This window comes from Clarias gariepinus, chromosome 2, assembly GCF_024256425.1.
Source record: "Clarias gariepinus isolate MV-2021 ecotype Netherlands chromosome 2, CGAR_prim_01v2, whole genome shotgun sequence".
Taxonomy (NCBI): Eukaryota; Metazoa; Chordata; class Actinopteri; order Siluriformes; family Clariidae; genus Clarias; species Clarias gariepinus.
In genome coordinates, this window is record NC_071101.1 from 10,439,054 (window position 1) to 10,454,839 (window position 15,786).

General features: G+C 39.1%; 1 protein-coding gene across 5 annotated transcripts in view; it reads left to right on the forward strand.

Moving 5' to 3' along the window:
• syngap1a (synaptic Ras GTPase activating protein 1a) overlaps positions 1-15,786 on the forward strand; it is a 158,367-nt gene that overhangs the window by 92,626 nt on the left and 49,955 nt on the right. For all 5 annotated transcript variants that reach the window (XM_053482427.1, XM_053482443.1, XM_053482435.1 and 2 more), the window contains one exon: positions 12,815-12,909. In XM_053482427.1, the coding sequence (XP_053338402.1) occupies positions 12,815-12,909 (95 nt within the window). The remainder of the gene's footprint in view (positions 1-12,814; positions 12,910-15,786) is intronic.

The following is a 15,786-nucleotide window of genomic DNA, read 5'->3' on the forward strand; positions in this document are numbered from 1 at the left end:
TCTTTTTATACCACAGTTTATAAAGGAACAATACATTGCCTGTCATGAAGCTTTAAAAAAAGTATAGCTTTACGTATTATAAATACACTATATGGACAAAAGTGTTTGCCCGAACCTGCAGTGATATTGTATCCAAATACATAAACTTCAATATGGAGTCAGTCCCCCTTTTGCAGCTATAACAGCTTCTCTTCTTGATGTTGGAGTGTTTCTGTGGGAATTCATGCCCATCCATTCTGTAGGGCAGTTATGAGGTCCAACACTGATGTTGGATGACACTCGCAATCTCTGTTCCAGTTCATCCCCAAGGTACTCGATCGGGTTGAGGTCAGAGCTCTATGTTAGGGCCGGTCGAGTTCTTCCACTCTGTACTCATCAAACCGTGTCTTTCAAGTCCTTGTTTCGTGCACTGGGACACAGGCATGCTGGAATAGAAAAGGACCTTCCCCTTGTTAACTGTTGCCACAAAGTTAGAACCATAGGATTGTCCGAGATGTCTTGGTACGCTGAAGCATTAAGATGGCCCTTCACTGGGGATAAGGGGCCTGAAAACACCTGAATTCAATAATTAACAGGTCTGGACAAATACTTTTGTTCATATAGTGTAGTTCCAAAAATACTAAAATATAAATAATCACCACGTTACAGAAGACATTACCATAAAAATAACACTTTATATTTTTAATTAGTTTATTATTATTAGGCTTCTGTTACATTTATGTAAATCTTTGTTCTGATTAAAGGAGCTTTAAGCTACTGCTTTTGGAAGCTTAACCGATACCTTCTGACCAATCATGATCAAGAATTCGGCAGCGTTGTTGTACTGTATAATAGGGAAAAATATTCGAGTGTGTGGTCAAGTTCATTACAAGCTATGCATGTGAGAAGCTGATTTTTAGAAACTTTCACTCTCTCCTACGCTCTATAATGTCTATAAACTTAGACATTTTATTTTGGCTTTTGGTGCCTTTTATTTAGTAAAAATACTAGTTCACATCGTTGTAACATTGTCGTCATTTCTGCTTTATCAAGTTCTGTCCAGAGTCATGTAATTCTAAAGCAAACAGATGATGGATCATTTTTAATTTGTAGAAAAAGCACCAAAGTGTGAAGCAGATACATGCACGGGAAGGACGATGTCGTCTTTACTTTATACTGTAGATATAGACAGGGGCATTAGGCTCTCTCTCTCTCTCTCTCTCTCGCTCTCTCTCTCTCGTTTTCTCTCTCTCGCTCTTTCCCTCTCTAGCCATATATTTCTCGGCTCCCCTGTTTCTGTCAGTCTGACTGTCCACCCTCTCTCTCTCTTTCTCTCTCTCTCTCTCTCTCTCTCTCTCAGCAGGGTGATCAAGCCTGTCCAGGTTTTTCTTTATCTCCTTTTAATTACTGAGCCTTACACAAGGGTTTAAGCTGTTACACTGTGTGTGTGCATCTGTGTGGGTGTGTTTTTATGTGTGTGTGTGTATGCGCGCTCAGCTCCTCAGTCTCCAGCATTGATGGGAAAAAAAGTAGACAAAGAACAGAGAGCAAAAAAAAAAACTAAACTATTTAATTCTATATAAATATCCATAATAGGCATTGAATAATAAGTGATGCATTTGTTATATCGCAATACAATGATCACAGCTCTGTAATAATAATAATAATAATAATAATAATAATAATACAAGTAATAATTATTAATCGGTTTGTTTCTTCAGTATTTTTTTTTATACCTTTCCATTTCATACCATTTCGCCATAACATCAAAACCATAATCGCTGATTTATCTTTTCAAAAACATCCAGTAATAAATAAATAAATACAGCACTTTATTTTTTTTTTACAGATAAACTCTAAAATTGAACAGCTGGCGACTGGCAGAGTGGGTTGATGCCGATGGCTTCCTTTGGCTTTCTCCAAAGATGAAAACTGTCTGGTGTTTAACAGTCCAGCTGTCCCTGTCACAGGGTTTCAGCTTCCAACCACTGATTCTCTTTCCTCAGGCATGTTTTCCCTTTTATGGAAAATTCTGTCATGTTTGGTGACACTTTCTCCCTCGGTACTGTCTCCTCTATAGTTTAAAGCCCAGACCATTCACCCAAGCTTTATACAAATCATTATACAGTCTGAGGAAACTCACTTTTCTGGCATGCTGCTGCGGTGATCTTGTCTTATCTTTAGCTTTAGTGTATACAGAATAATCATTTAGTCTTGTGGTATTCGAACACCCCGTCTGTCTACAGCTATAGGTTTGAGTTGGTAAATGCCTAGACTGATATACTGAACTATTTCTACTTGTTTCTTTATATTTTGCTTACAAAGAGTCAGACTTTTTAGATTTTTTTTTTTGTAATATTAAGGAATAGTTCTCCAGGCTTCCTGAGGTTGTTTTTGTCTCTAATTTTCAGCCCGGTTCCTGTACCTGAGCAGTTCCAGACGAATGTTTTTTCATATTTTTTCTCATAATATTGACCCATGAATCATGAAAGCAGAAATAACCTCTAACCTTAGGCATGAACCAGTGAGAAACAGGAGAAGATGGTGACTGATTTCGGATACTGTACTGATTAGTATACTGCTGATGCTGAGTGGTTGAAACTGACGAGAGGGGAAATGAGGTCGCTGCTGAGGTTGTTACATAAACAACCCATTTGTAAATTGTATCTGTTATTCGCTTTGCAGTCTGTCATGGTAAAACAAGATATGGTAATATTTCGTTGGACCGCCGTCTACTTTGATTACGGGCATGGCATCATTTCGATAACCTTATGCAATGGCATAGCATTTATTTCAGTCCAAAGTCGCATTAATTTCTTCCCAAGATCTTGTGCTGATAATAAAAGAGTCGAACTGATGCATAAAGTTTTTTTCCAGGCCATCCCAAAGATTCTCAATAGGGTTAAAAACATGACTCATGTCTCATTCTCCCTGAACCACTCTTTCACAATTTAAGCCCAATGAATCCTGGCATCGTCGTCTTGCAATACGCACATGTGACTAGGAAACCACAGCTGACCTCAATTTTTGGGGACATGACGTTGCTGAGCCTAAACCTGACCGATTTGATTTCTCTAATTTTGATTTTTGATTTGATTTCTTCTTTTCCGACCACATTTCTACCTTGAAAATGGTGGTTCAACATTATCCCTTTAGGTTTTAATTATGCACATTTGTAGCTTTTTAACCAATTTTTAAAGTTTCAGCAATCTTCTTAGTTTTCTTTGCTTAACGCAGGACAACGATTTGACCCTTCTGAAACAGAGTACCATATTTGCTTTGACCGCAGGATATATCTTCTGACATGGTTGCTTAAGAAATGAAAGTGAAAGCTTTTAATGGAATAAAGGGTGCTGAAATTAGATTTTTTTTTTTTTGTTCTGTCTTTTTTTAAATGTGTGTTGCATCAACTAAAAACAGAACTTTGGCCCAAAATCTTAGATTTATTATTGTGGGTAAAATCTAATATGACAGATTAAAAACTGCTTCCAGTGGATGCTATTCATTTATGTGAGTCTGCCATCTACCGTTATTGCAAAATGTTGGTGTTAGATATGGGATGTTACTTCGCATACTAAGTAATCAAGCCTATAGTGTACGGTCTAGGAATGATGTGAGCGTGCAGAAATATCCAAGTCTACACCAAAGCTTCAACTTATTATTAATAATAATAATAATAATAATAATGATAAATTATATATATATATATATATATATATATATATATATATATATATATATAACATATATATGTTTAATTTTAAAAAACAATACCGAATACAAAGTGTAACACTAGTGATTAAGCAGGACTGGTGACAGTAAACCCAGTCTGGCTGGAAAACCCAATCAAGTCAAGTGTGGAATGTGACACACAGCTTTAGTCAGAGCAGTCTGGTGATTTTCCTACTCTGAAGGAGAAGTATTAAAATGGTGAGGTGTAAAGGAAGTTATTGCTTGCGGGTGGAGTGAGGGGTGAAAATGAAAAACCCCCTAAATAAATGTACTACACCTGAATCAGACTTGGCAACCTTTACGCGCTTTGCATAGGAGCTCAGAATTTTAACATCAGCGGATGCTGGAACGTGTTACATAATATGCCGAAAGGTCTGTCTTTTTTTAGGAGGTGAGCGCAGTATTAAGAAGGAATGGGTTGGGGGAACACTGCAAAAAACGACATCTTTAGACATGAAATATTCTTAAGTCCAGTTTGTAATATTGATAAAACATTTTTTTAAGTTTACAAAAAAGTATATAAAGTAGTATGTTATTGTTGTATATTGTTTTTTTTTTTAGATTTAATTTTATTTTATTTTCTTATTATTGTCTTTTTTCATATTTAACATTTACTATTAAATGTGCTTTAAAAAACAAATTTGACTTACCAACGTGACTTGAGCTGACGTACCTTGGCGCGGGAACCAGGAAGCCTTCGGCTTAAGAATGGAAATTGCAAGAAATTTGACGCGGAATTTGAAGCATTTTCGCCATACGAGCGAATGAACCAAGCTGAACCGAGTGCTGGCTAAGGTGCACGTGCGTCCGGGATTTGTTCTTAAGCTCACTTGTATGTCGCTCTGGATAAAAGCATTGGCCAAATATGTAAATGTAAATGTATGTTTTTTTTTTATTATTATTTCAGCTTCAAAAAAGAAAAAGAAAAAAAGCCTTACGCTCCAAGGCATAAAAAAGGTTATTTGCACCAAATGTTCTGCTTAAAATACAATGCCATATACACACATAAGGAGATATGACACTTATGACACTAAGGAGACACTTCTGATTTACAGCAACGCATCATTTTAATTCCTATTGTACCTGTTCATTCACAAATGAGTTAAATCACCAGATCTTTGCTAAACTGAAAAAGGGCTTGAAATTCATCCTGACACATTTGGGCTGGCAATTAGGTGCTGTGTTAGCACATCTTGTATCTGGTGTCTAACGTCATTAATAAGCCTGTATCTTCAGTCGCTTTCTCTGATGCTCAAATGAATCTTTGGACCTTTAAACTACCTCATTAGGTGCCAGCACTGAAAATATTCAGACTTACTGTGTGTGTGTGTGTGTGTGTGTGTGTGTGTGTGTGTGTGTGCTTCCTTCAGGCAGGGATTCACACAAAGACACTTTCATTTAAACTTTCAGTATGGCGCTGTAGCAAGACTATGACGTCAAGGAGGTTTCTAAATCGGGGCCTGCTGCACTATGTTTGCCTTTCTTGTAGTTTGCCTTAACTCAGTCTAACATCTAAGAATCATTGAAGCAGAGTAGAATATTTATAACGCCTTTATTTTGTGCTTACGCTGAAGTGATTGTGATTGTGCATCTGAAGCTACGCTTCCCTCCGTAGGGGTCGGAAATAATGGCCGTTCGGTGTGCACTTTAGTGTTATTTTTCAAAACCAAGAGAATTCCTGCCTCACACCCAGTGTTCCTGCGATAGGTTTTACATCGAGACCCACCGCAACCCTAAATTAATGACTAAGCAGCAAGAAATTTCTATACGTTGACTTGATTGTGTTTCAACCATTTACACTTATTATTATTATTAGTAGCAGTAGTAGAAGTAGTATTACTTTTTATACAGTTATATTTGATTTATCATCTTGATGGTAGGTCTGTTCAGCATATTTGTATATAAATTTGACTAGAACAGGTTCTAATTGTGAAAATGAATATTGATTTTCCCCAATTTTCCCCCCAATTTTTTAGTCATAGCTAATTCCCCCAACCCACTGTTCAGGCAGTCTCCCATTAAAGCAACAACTACTACAGGTCGGGGTAGCTCAGTGGTCAAGGCGTTGGACTACGGTTCGGAAGATTCCAGGTTTGGTTTTGGTTTCCAGGTTTTCATCTGCCACTGATGGAACCTTGAGCAAAGCCCTTAACCCTCACCTGCTCATACACTATATTGCCAAATGTATTCGCTCAACTCCTGAAAAACAAGTTCTACACTGGAACTACACCAGTTCCAACATGACTGCGACCAGTGCACAAAGCACCGTCCATAAAGACATGGATGAGCAAGTTTGGTGTGGAAGAACTTGACTGACCTGCACCCCAAAAGAACCCCGATAGCAACCTGATAGAACAGCTTTGGGATGAATTAGAGTGAAGACTGTGAGCCAGTCCTTCTCGTCCAACATCAGTGTCTGACCTCACAAATGGTTAGCTACTAACCACGGATGACGAAGAATAGAACATGACTATGAGGAACAGCATGGAACAATTGGAGGAAAGCGCTATCTACCGCATCTACATGCTCTGACACCCCTTATTGGCTAGTGTCACTGTGATTGAAGAGAGAGTGCAGGCATGCCATCCCTTTCCACAGCGAAAGCACTAGACTCCCAGATACACACGCTGTAGCATTACCAGGGAATTGACCCCAATCGATTAGGACAAATGTGGTTCTGTTGCACCACGTGGGAGCCCTTATCCTGAGGTGCTTTTATCTACTTATGCCACAGACATTCGCCAGCATTAACATTTGGAAAAAAAAAATACTAAGAAATAGTATATTTAAATCTGTTTAGAGTTAAATTTGCTGTGTCTTCTTTTATGTAATATCCATGAATCAGGTCAGTTCCTGTTATGACATAAATTATAGCCGCAGGAGTTGCTGAATAGTAGTAAGGAGACAGGAAGGCGGTTGGTGTCAAAACACAGTCATAGGCAAGTTAACTTGGAAGATTCTAGAAAGAAGAGCGTTAATGGTTATTCATAACTCTTGATAAAACTGACAAGATACGTACTTGACAGGTAGGTTTGAAAAATAAAAAAGTATAAACACTCAACCATTCTTTATGGCACATACAGCGTTGCAGGAGGCGACTCGGGGAACAAGGTGGGGTACACCCTGGACGGGGTGCCAATCCAACGAAGGGCACAAGCATGCACACACTCACACGTACACGCATATACTATGTGCAATTTGGAATCACCAATTAGCTTAATTCGTATAAACACCTTAACACCTTCTCAATAATGATCCTTTTCATGGTTGGGCCAAATATGGGGCAGGACCCCATCACAAGTCCCATCAGATACTGCACCTCACATGATCCCTACATGCACCATGTCACATGACTGTCTTTATTTATACGTTATTTAATATTAATACTGTCTTTATTAATACTGTATTTAGTTTTTAACTCACATCACAACATTAAGGACGCAGTACCTAGATTTAGACTCTGGTTGGCATTTGTAAACCCTTGTCTATATTTGTGTTTTGCATTTGGGATCATAGTTCATGTTTAGGTGTTAAAGTTTTTTTGCTGTTGTTTTTAATCTGCACATCCATCTAAAATCTACAATCCATGAGAAGCAGGATCTCATTTATTTCCAGTTTTCAGTGCATATATATATATATATATATATATATATATATATATATAAATGATACTGTAAGTTTTACTGCATGTTCCTAAACTCCATTGTTCTGCAGCTGTGCTTCTCCAGACTAGCATGAAATTCTGCCCTTGACATTACGGCACATGACAAATGATTGTCGTCCAGTTCTGTGAAGAGAAATGACCTGTCTTCTCACCCATCTTTGATCATGAGCAGACCAAAGAATCCTCCACATCTCCTGTCATTTGGTCTTGTTTTATCTTTGATCTGGTGCATTCAAAGTCTCTCAGATTGTTCTTTTGAAGATTTATATCTGTATTTCTTTACTGAACTATACTAATCCTTATAACAACAACATCAATAATAATAATAATAATAATAATAATAATAATAATTATTATTATTATTATTATTATAAGAACAAGTAGAAGTAGAAGTGCATGCTGTGTAATAAACCAGTGTTCCATTCAGGGTGATCGTTACCAGGATAAAGTGTTTACTGAAGATGAATTAAAGGGCACCTGCTATGCACTCTGGGTGTGCGTGTACAAACAAAAAGATTATCAGGAAAAACAATAACTGCTTTTTGTCCTTCTTATTTGTTCTATTGTACACAGCTTAAACAAGGCAATTTGATTTCCCCTTCATTGTGACCTCATACAAGAAGCTCCCCTCCAATAAACTTTGGGGTATAAGATAATGCTTATCTGACGGTTATTTTCAGCTGGAGCATTAACACACACACACACACACACACACACACACGCACACACACACACTTTGGTGAAGCTCCTGAGACCTGTGTAAAAGGGGGGAAAAAGGATTTAAAAAAAATAAAAAAAAGATTAATATTAGGAGTCTTGCCTCCTCCTTCTTTTTTACTTTTCATATGGAGTTTAATATTTTCTTCAGTGGAAGCTTTGCTAGCTTTGGCCATCCAAGCCTTCTGCTTTTATCAAGCTTAAATAAAATCTTAAAGCCTTGAATTACTGTTTAGCCATGACACTTTACATCTACGTGGTTGTGGGATCAAATCTCACCTCCTGTCCTTATGTGCGTGGAGTTTGCATGTTCTTCCCGTGCTTACCGAGATTCCTCTCGGTACTCTGGTTTCCTCTCACAGTCCAAACAACATGCATTTGAGTGTGTGTGTGTGTGTGTGTGTGTGTGTGTGTGTGTTTGCTTTTGTGCCCTGCAGTGAGTTGGCACCTCATCTAAGGTGTACCCGGCCTTTGCCCTAAATTTCCTGGGATAGGCTCCAGGATTACTGCAGTCTGCAGATAATAGATGGATGGATGAATCACCTAGTAGTCTGATGAACATTCAGCACCACAGTACATCATGTCAAGCATTCAGATTCACATGCTTCCAGTTAAATGTTTTGTTTGCAGTGTTATATAAAGTACTGGGAAGTGATACTTGAGGTAAAAGACAAGTACCTTACAAAAAAATGACTTGGTAGAAGTTAAAGTCACCTTTTAGAATTTTACTTTGAGAATCTCTTAAAGTAACTGATATTTACGGTACTTTAGTATGAAAAAAATAAAAATAAATAAATAAATAAATAAATAAATAAATTAATTACAAAAATAAATAAATAAAAATAAATAAATAATAATAATAAAAATATATAACTTTTTAATTTTGGATATTAAATGTATTTGTTTTAAGTAAAAGTAAAAAAAGTAAGAAATTAGCATTTTCTCATGAGGCATGAGGCGGGGTACAACCTGGATGAGGTGCCAATCCATCGCAGGGCACACGCATACACATACTCACACACTTTTTCACACACACTTTGGACCATTTAGGATGCCCAGTTAGCCTAATCTGCATGTCTTTACTGTACACACAGACACGGGGGGCAGAATCGAACCCCTGACACTGGAGGTGCAAGGTGACAGTGCTAACCATTCTACTAAAATTAGAATTTTAATATTATATGATGTAGTTAAAAATGTACATTTAGGCTAATTAGCAAGGTTAGCGAGAGGACGCCGCAAAAATGGCAACATCCCGTTGCTGGTTAAAACTGATTATTTATTTATTTATTTATTTATTTATTATGGACCCTTCTAGGTTTGAAGCTATTGCAGATGATTTTTATATATTTATATATGACCTTTTCAAAGTTTGCTTGCAGGAGTCTGTTATTTTTCCATCACAACCTAACCAATATGGCTTGATATTTTTTTCTCACTCATGCATACTGTAGTATTTATATATTAAAAAAAAAAAACACACAAAAAAAAAACAGAAGATCTGATATAAGGAATTAAGATTTTTTACTTTTTTTTCAAAGTTATTCCAATAAATACTGCAAGTGTGCTGTTCTGTACCATATTATGTTTTAAATTTGTTCTGTCAAGACCCTCCCCAAAACAAAACAAAAAAAAACACTGAAACCTCTAACTAGCACTGTAGATATAAGTCAAATCGTGACTTAATTATTCAAGTTTAATTCGTGACATTAAAAGAATAATGTATTCGCATTGACATTATCTCTTCTGACTGTTTAGAGGTCCGCCCCGGTCTCTGATGTCCTTTTTTTCTTTTTAAAAGATTATGAATACTCAGGGCTTTCTAAAGTTAGTTTCAGGAGGCAGTGCAGAAATAGCCTACATTTCCTCCAGTGTGTGTATATATAAACACTATATGGACAAAAGTATTTAGCCAAACCTGCAATGGAATTCTGTCCAAATATATAAACTTCAACATGGAGCTGGACCAATGGGAGTTTGTGCCCATTCGTTCTGTAGAGCATTTATGATATCAGGAGGCACCGATGTTGGACGAGAAGGCCTGACTTGCAAGCTCCGTTCTAGTTCATTCCAAAGGTGCTTGATAGGGTTGAGTTCAGGGCTTTGTGCGGGCCAGTCAGGTACTTCCACACCAAAATGATCAGACCATGTCTTTTTCTCCCACACTACCCCACTTCTCTGTTCTCTACACTGGCTTCCTGTAGTTGCCCGCATCAAATTCAAAAACCCGATGCTTGCCTACAAAGCCAAAAATGGCCCAGCACTCACTTACTTCCCAGCCCTAATCACACCTCGCACCGCACGACGTTCCCTCCGATCCTCCAGCACTGCTCGGCTGGTTCCACCATCTCTCAGGGATCGAGGAAGATGTGCATCTAGACTCTTTTCTGTTCTGGAACCTTATTAGTGGAACGAGTTTCCTCTAGATGTCCGTACAGCTGAGTCCCTGGCAATCTTTAAACGATGACTTAAGTCATAGCTGTTTCTTCAGTACTTGGGCTAATCCCAAACCCCCAGAAAAAAACTTCCAAACAGTGTTTGACTGATAGTACTTAGTTAGAAACCTAGTAACCCAGTGTAAGGATCTGTCCAATGATAAAAACTACAAAGCACTTTTAAAAGTCGCTCTGGATCAGACCGTCTGCCAAATGCATGAATGTAAATGTTTATAGTCTTGTTTATAGGGACACGTCATGTTGGAGTAGAAAATCATGGTTTAAGCATTAAGATTGCCCTTCACTTGGGAATAGGGACCTGATTGAAACACCTGAATTTAATAATTAACAGGTTTGGCCAAACATCTTTGTCCATGCGGTGTATGTTTGTGCGGCTCTAGAATGTACGTACTGTATATATGTGTCCCCAGGACAGGCTCCATATCCAACTTACCACCTAAATTTCTTACTGTAAACCATATGCCTTTATCCTCATCACTTTTTTTCCTACATCTTCCCTTTGTAAAGGCTGCATATACACACTGTGCAATCTGAAAGTTCTTAATAATTATGATGCAACCATTGCCACATTAGGCCTAACCCCAATGGGATTTCCTGCAAAACCCCTGAATAGTCATGACCATACTCTGAACGAATGAATCTAATCATGGGAATATTTTTGTAACATGTCGGGTGAATTTAAAGATCTCTCGTGACATAATTTAATAGACTTTCTCTAAAGAGGGAGGGATTAACGTATCCACTTTTGTGCCTCTTTATGCTATCGCCTGGTGTTAAGAAATGAAACGTTGTGACACATCAGAATGATTTATTTCTCGCTGTGGATTCGGTCATGAGGTCTCTGGGATTTCTGACTCAGAGTTAAGGGAAAATTGTCAGTTCTTTTTGAAGCACCTCAACCATGACTTCAGCTTAAAACTGTGAACCAGTAGAGAGAGAGAGAGAGAGAGAGAGAGAGAGAGACGCGCTTCCTGTGCATCAATCAGGGAAAAGTGTCGTGAGGAAAGGAGGAAGAAGAAGAGGCGTCGTGGGGAAGAAAATCCGAAAACAATCCCAGCTGATTGTGCTTGTGTGTGTGTGTGTGTGACTCATATTTTGTTTCCAATACTGGTATATTTGGTATATCCCTATTCTGTTTTATGACTCAGTGTGAACTGACATATGGAACATGACGTCTTTTTCTCTCCCTCTTTACATATACTTACTTTTTTTTTTTTTTTTTTAAATCTACGTATTTAATTTCCTTGTCTGGCAAAATACATTTAAAATGTATGCGATTCTTGTGCAACCTGTTAGGATATTTGGAGTTCTAACAATGTGTGATTTAGTATAATCTGTGTCAGGCATAGACGGGCGTGAGTTCGTATAGAGATTGTTGTCTTATGTAATATTTAAATGTGAGTGTAGTCTGGCTTCGCATGCTAGAATGGGTTTTTCAGAAGAGTCGAAGACAGGAGGAAAGATATGCAGGGAAGACATGACAGTGAAAGGGAGGGGAGCTGTGAAAAGGGAGGCGAGAGAGAGAGAGAGAGAGAGCACTACTGGAATTATGTAAAAAAAAAAAAAGGTGCGTGGGAGAGAAAAGCAAAGACATAGAAAGGGATGGAAACCGAGAGAGGGAGGGGAATAGAGCAAAAGATATATTTATAGAATATTGATACCCATATGTATATACATCATCAACTCTATATGTGCATAAGAATTATATAGACGTTATGAACATCAATATAGATTTGGTAAAAAAAACAAAAAAAAAAACAATGAAAAACAAAAGAAATACAGGTTTTCATTTGATATGAAGTGATACTATTTAACCGCATAAAGATTTTCTTCTGTTTTTTTTCTGTTTCCTGTTTGTTTTTTTACCCCATCTTTACAAGGGGTGCCAATAATTCTGGAGCTTACTCTAGATTTGTGTATCTATCTTCTTACACTAGATTGTAGCTGTTGACAGAAGAATCTATAAGTTTTCCACTAGAGGAAGAGCTTGAGGTTGGCATTTTTCCTTTGAGTGTGTTAGATACAATATTTTCATTCACATTTGTGAAGGTCTGCTCGATCCTGAGGGAAATCTCGGAAGGGTAAAAACAGAAAGGGTGAGTGGCATTCGGGGAAAGGCTGTTTGTGTGTGTGGAGGGGGGGCGTCTAATTTTAGATCTGGTGAATAGCATAAATGCTGTTCATCTGTTGTAGGTCTGTTTGTCCCTTAAGCAGAATAATTAGCTTCTCTCTCTCTCTCTCTCTTTCTCTTTCTGTCTCTCCGTAGAGCACGCTCGTGCTCGCAGAAAGAGCTTTGCCACAGTGAGGCAGAGAAGCATGGAAACTCCGCCCACTGCCCCTCCACAGCAATTTCGTCAGTCGGTGAGTACCAGTGGCTCCACCCCTCTTCCTGCATCCTTTCAGTAACCGATGTCTTTCTCTCTTTTCCTTTCTCTCTCCCTCTTACTTTGTTCGTCTCTTTATTATCTATCAAATGTATTATAGCCCGTTAAAGTTAGATAGAGCATCTAAAACAAGGACAGTAATATGACGTTGATAAGCTGATAAACTGCAGTAGTGGATAATTGCGTTATTTCCAAGGTCTTGGGATAGTGACTGAAATGATCACCGCTGCTGTATATTTACATTTATAGCATTGACCAGAAGCCCTTATCTATAGTGACATATAGATTTACTACATAAAACACATTCTCACATTAGGCTGTATAGTCTAGAAATACCATATAGCTAATAAATACACTAAAACCCTGCCCAAAGGGATAGAGGAAAACAGGAACTAATTCTAATGTTTTGCCCTAATAGTGTTTATGGAGGTTTCGCAGTTTATAAAAGTGGTTCAGGTGAATAACTATAGAAAACTGAACAGACAGGGCCAGGTTGGTGACTATAGCAAGATGAATGGGTGGATCAGGTGGAATAGACTGGAGAGATGAAAGGACAAGGCTAAAGAGAAGCGAAGGGGCAAGATCAGGTGGATGAGTCTAGAGATACAAGAGGGGAAGGCCAGGTGGAGAAGTATAGCGAGATGGAGGAGCAAGATCAGATGGATGAGTATAGGGAGAAGATGGGGCAAGGTTAGGTGGATAAATATAGTAAGATAAATTGGTAAGGCCAGGTGGATAAGTATTGAGAGATGAAGGGGCAAGGCCACGTGGATGAGTATAGGGAGATGAAGCGGCAAGGCCAGGTGGATGAGTATAGCGAGATAAATTGGTATGGCCAGGTGGATGAGTATAGCGAGATGAAGCGGTAAGGCCAGGTGGATGAGTATAGTAAGATAAATTGGTAAGGCCAGGTGGATAAGTATAGGGAGATGAGGGGCCAAGGCCAGGTAGATGAGTGTAGTAAAATGAAGGGGGAAGGCCAGGGGATTTAGTATAGTGAGATGAAGAAGTAAGCCCAGGTGGATGAGTATAGCGAAATGAAGGGTCAAGGCCAGGTGGATAAGTATAAGGAGAGGAAGGGTCAAGGCCAGGTGGATAAGTATAAGGAGATGAAGGGTCAAGGCCAGGTGGATAAGTATAAGGAGATGAAGGGTCAAGGCCAGGTGGATGAGTAAAAGGTGATGAAGGGTCAAGGCCAGGTGTATGAGTATAGGGAGATGAAGGAGCGAGTCCAGGTAGATGCCCATAAAGCAGTGAAGAGACAGAACTAGGTGCAAGACTATAGAGAGATGAAAAAAAGGGACGAAGTTGATGAATATAGAGAGATCAAGACGGGGTAAGGCAAGGTGGATGAGTATAGGGAGATGATGGGGCAAGGCCAGGTGGATAAGTATAGCGAGATAAAGTGGTAAGGCCAGGTGTACGAGTAAAAGATCATGAAGGGGCAAGGCCAGGTGTATGAGTATAGGGAGATAAAGAGGCCAGGCCAGGTAGATGCCCATAAAGCAGTGAAGAGACAGGACTAGGTGCAAGACTATAGAGAGATGAAGAAAAGGGACAAAGTTGATGACTATAGAGAGATCAAAATGCAAGGGACCAGAAAGATGAAAATGGGACAAGGCTAGGTAAACGACTGAAGTGAGATGAAGGGGCATGGTGCCAGGTGGATGACTATAGAGAGACAAAGGTGTGGGATAGGTAGATGACTATAGGAAGATTAAGGGGCAAGGGCAGGTGAAGTGTGGGAAGAGGTGTGTGACTATTGGGAGATCAAGAGGTTTAGAGTCTGGTGGATGACTATAAAGGAATGAAGGAGCAAGGTCAGAGGGATGAATGTGGAGAAATAAAGAGAGTGGGGCCAGATGGGATGACTATAGAGAGATCAAAGACCATGGATCCAGGCGAATGACTATTGAGATCAAAGACTATGGGACTAGGTGGATGAGTCTAGGAAATCTCGGGATTTCAGCTTCCCTAAAAAAACATACCTGCTTGAAGCCTTAGTAATCCTGAAGACTTGTTTGATTAGGGTTGGAGCTGAACTCTGAAGGACCAAACTTGCCTACCCCTGCTCCAGAGAGATAAATGTGCAGGACTAGGTAAATGACTATAGAGCAAGGAATGGGTGAGGCCAGATGGATGAGTTTAGAGAGCTGATGGTGAGGGCTCAGATCAATGACTATGGTAAGGGAAGTAGTGGAGCCAGGTGAATTACAACTGTATGTGGAAATCAGGGTGGTAGTGTATGGTGAGATTGGGTAGGTTGGACCAGGACTATTATGGAGACATGAGGGGGCAGCTGCAGTTGAAAGACCTTAGAGAGACTGAGTATGTAAGGCCAGGTGGGATTTTTGTAGAGAAATGAAGGGATGGGGCCAGGTAGATGACTTCAGAGAGATTAAGTAGGTGGGGCTGGGTGGCTAGGCGAGTTAAATTAGATGGCACCACAGGAATTTTACATAGAGAGATGGGGGGGGTAACTTGGAGTGCATGACTATTTATGGAGAGATAAGAGGACGGGACCAGGTAGATGACTTTAGAGAGATTAAGTAGGTGGAGCCTGCTGGATTTTTGTAAAGAGACAAGGGGGTGGGGCGAGGTAAATAACTATAGAGAGGTAAAGTAGCAGAGCCAGGTAGATGACTATAGAAAGGCTGTTTAGATAAGTCTGGGTGAATTATTATGCAGAGATAGGGGTTGGGACCAGATCAATAAGCCCAGGTTACAAAATTTAGGGGCACAGGCCAAACACTACCCTCTGCCTTGTTGCATTTGGCACTGTGAACATGCAAAAACTAATAGTGTATAGAAAAGCCCATAGTACCCTGTACTCAACATTTCCACACTAGAATTC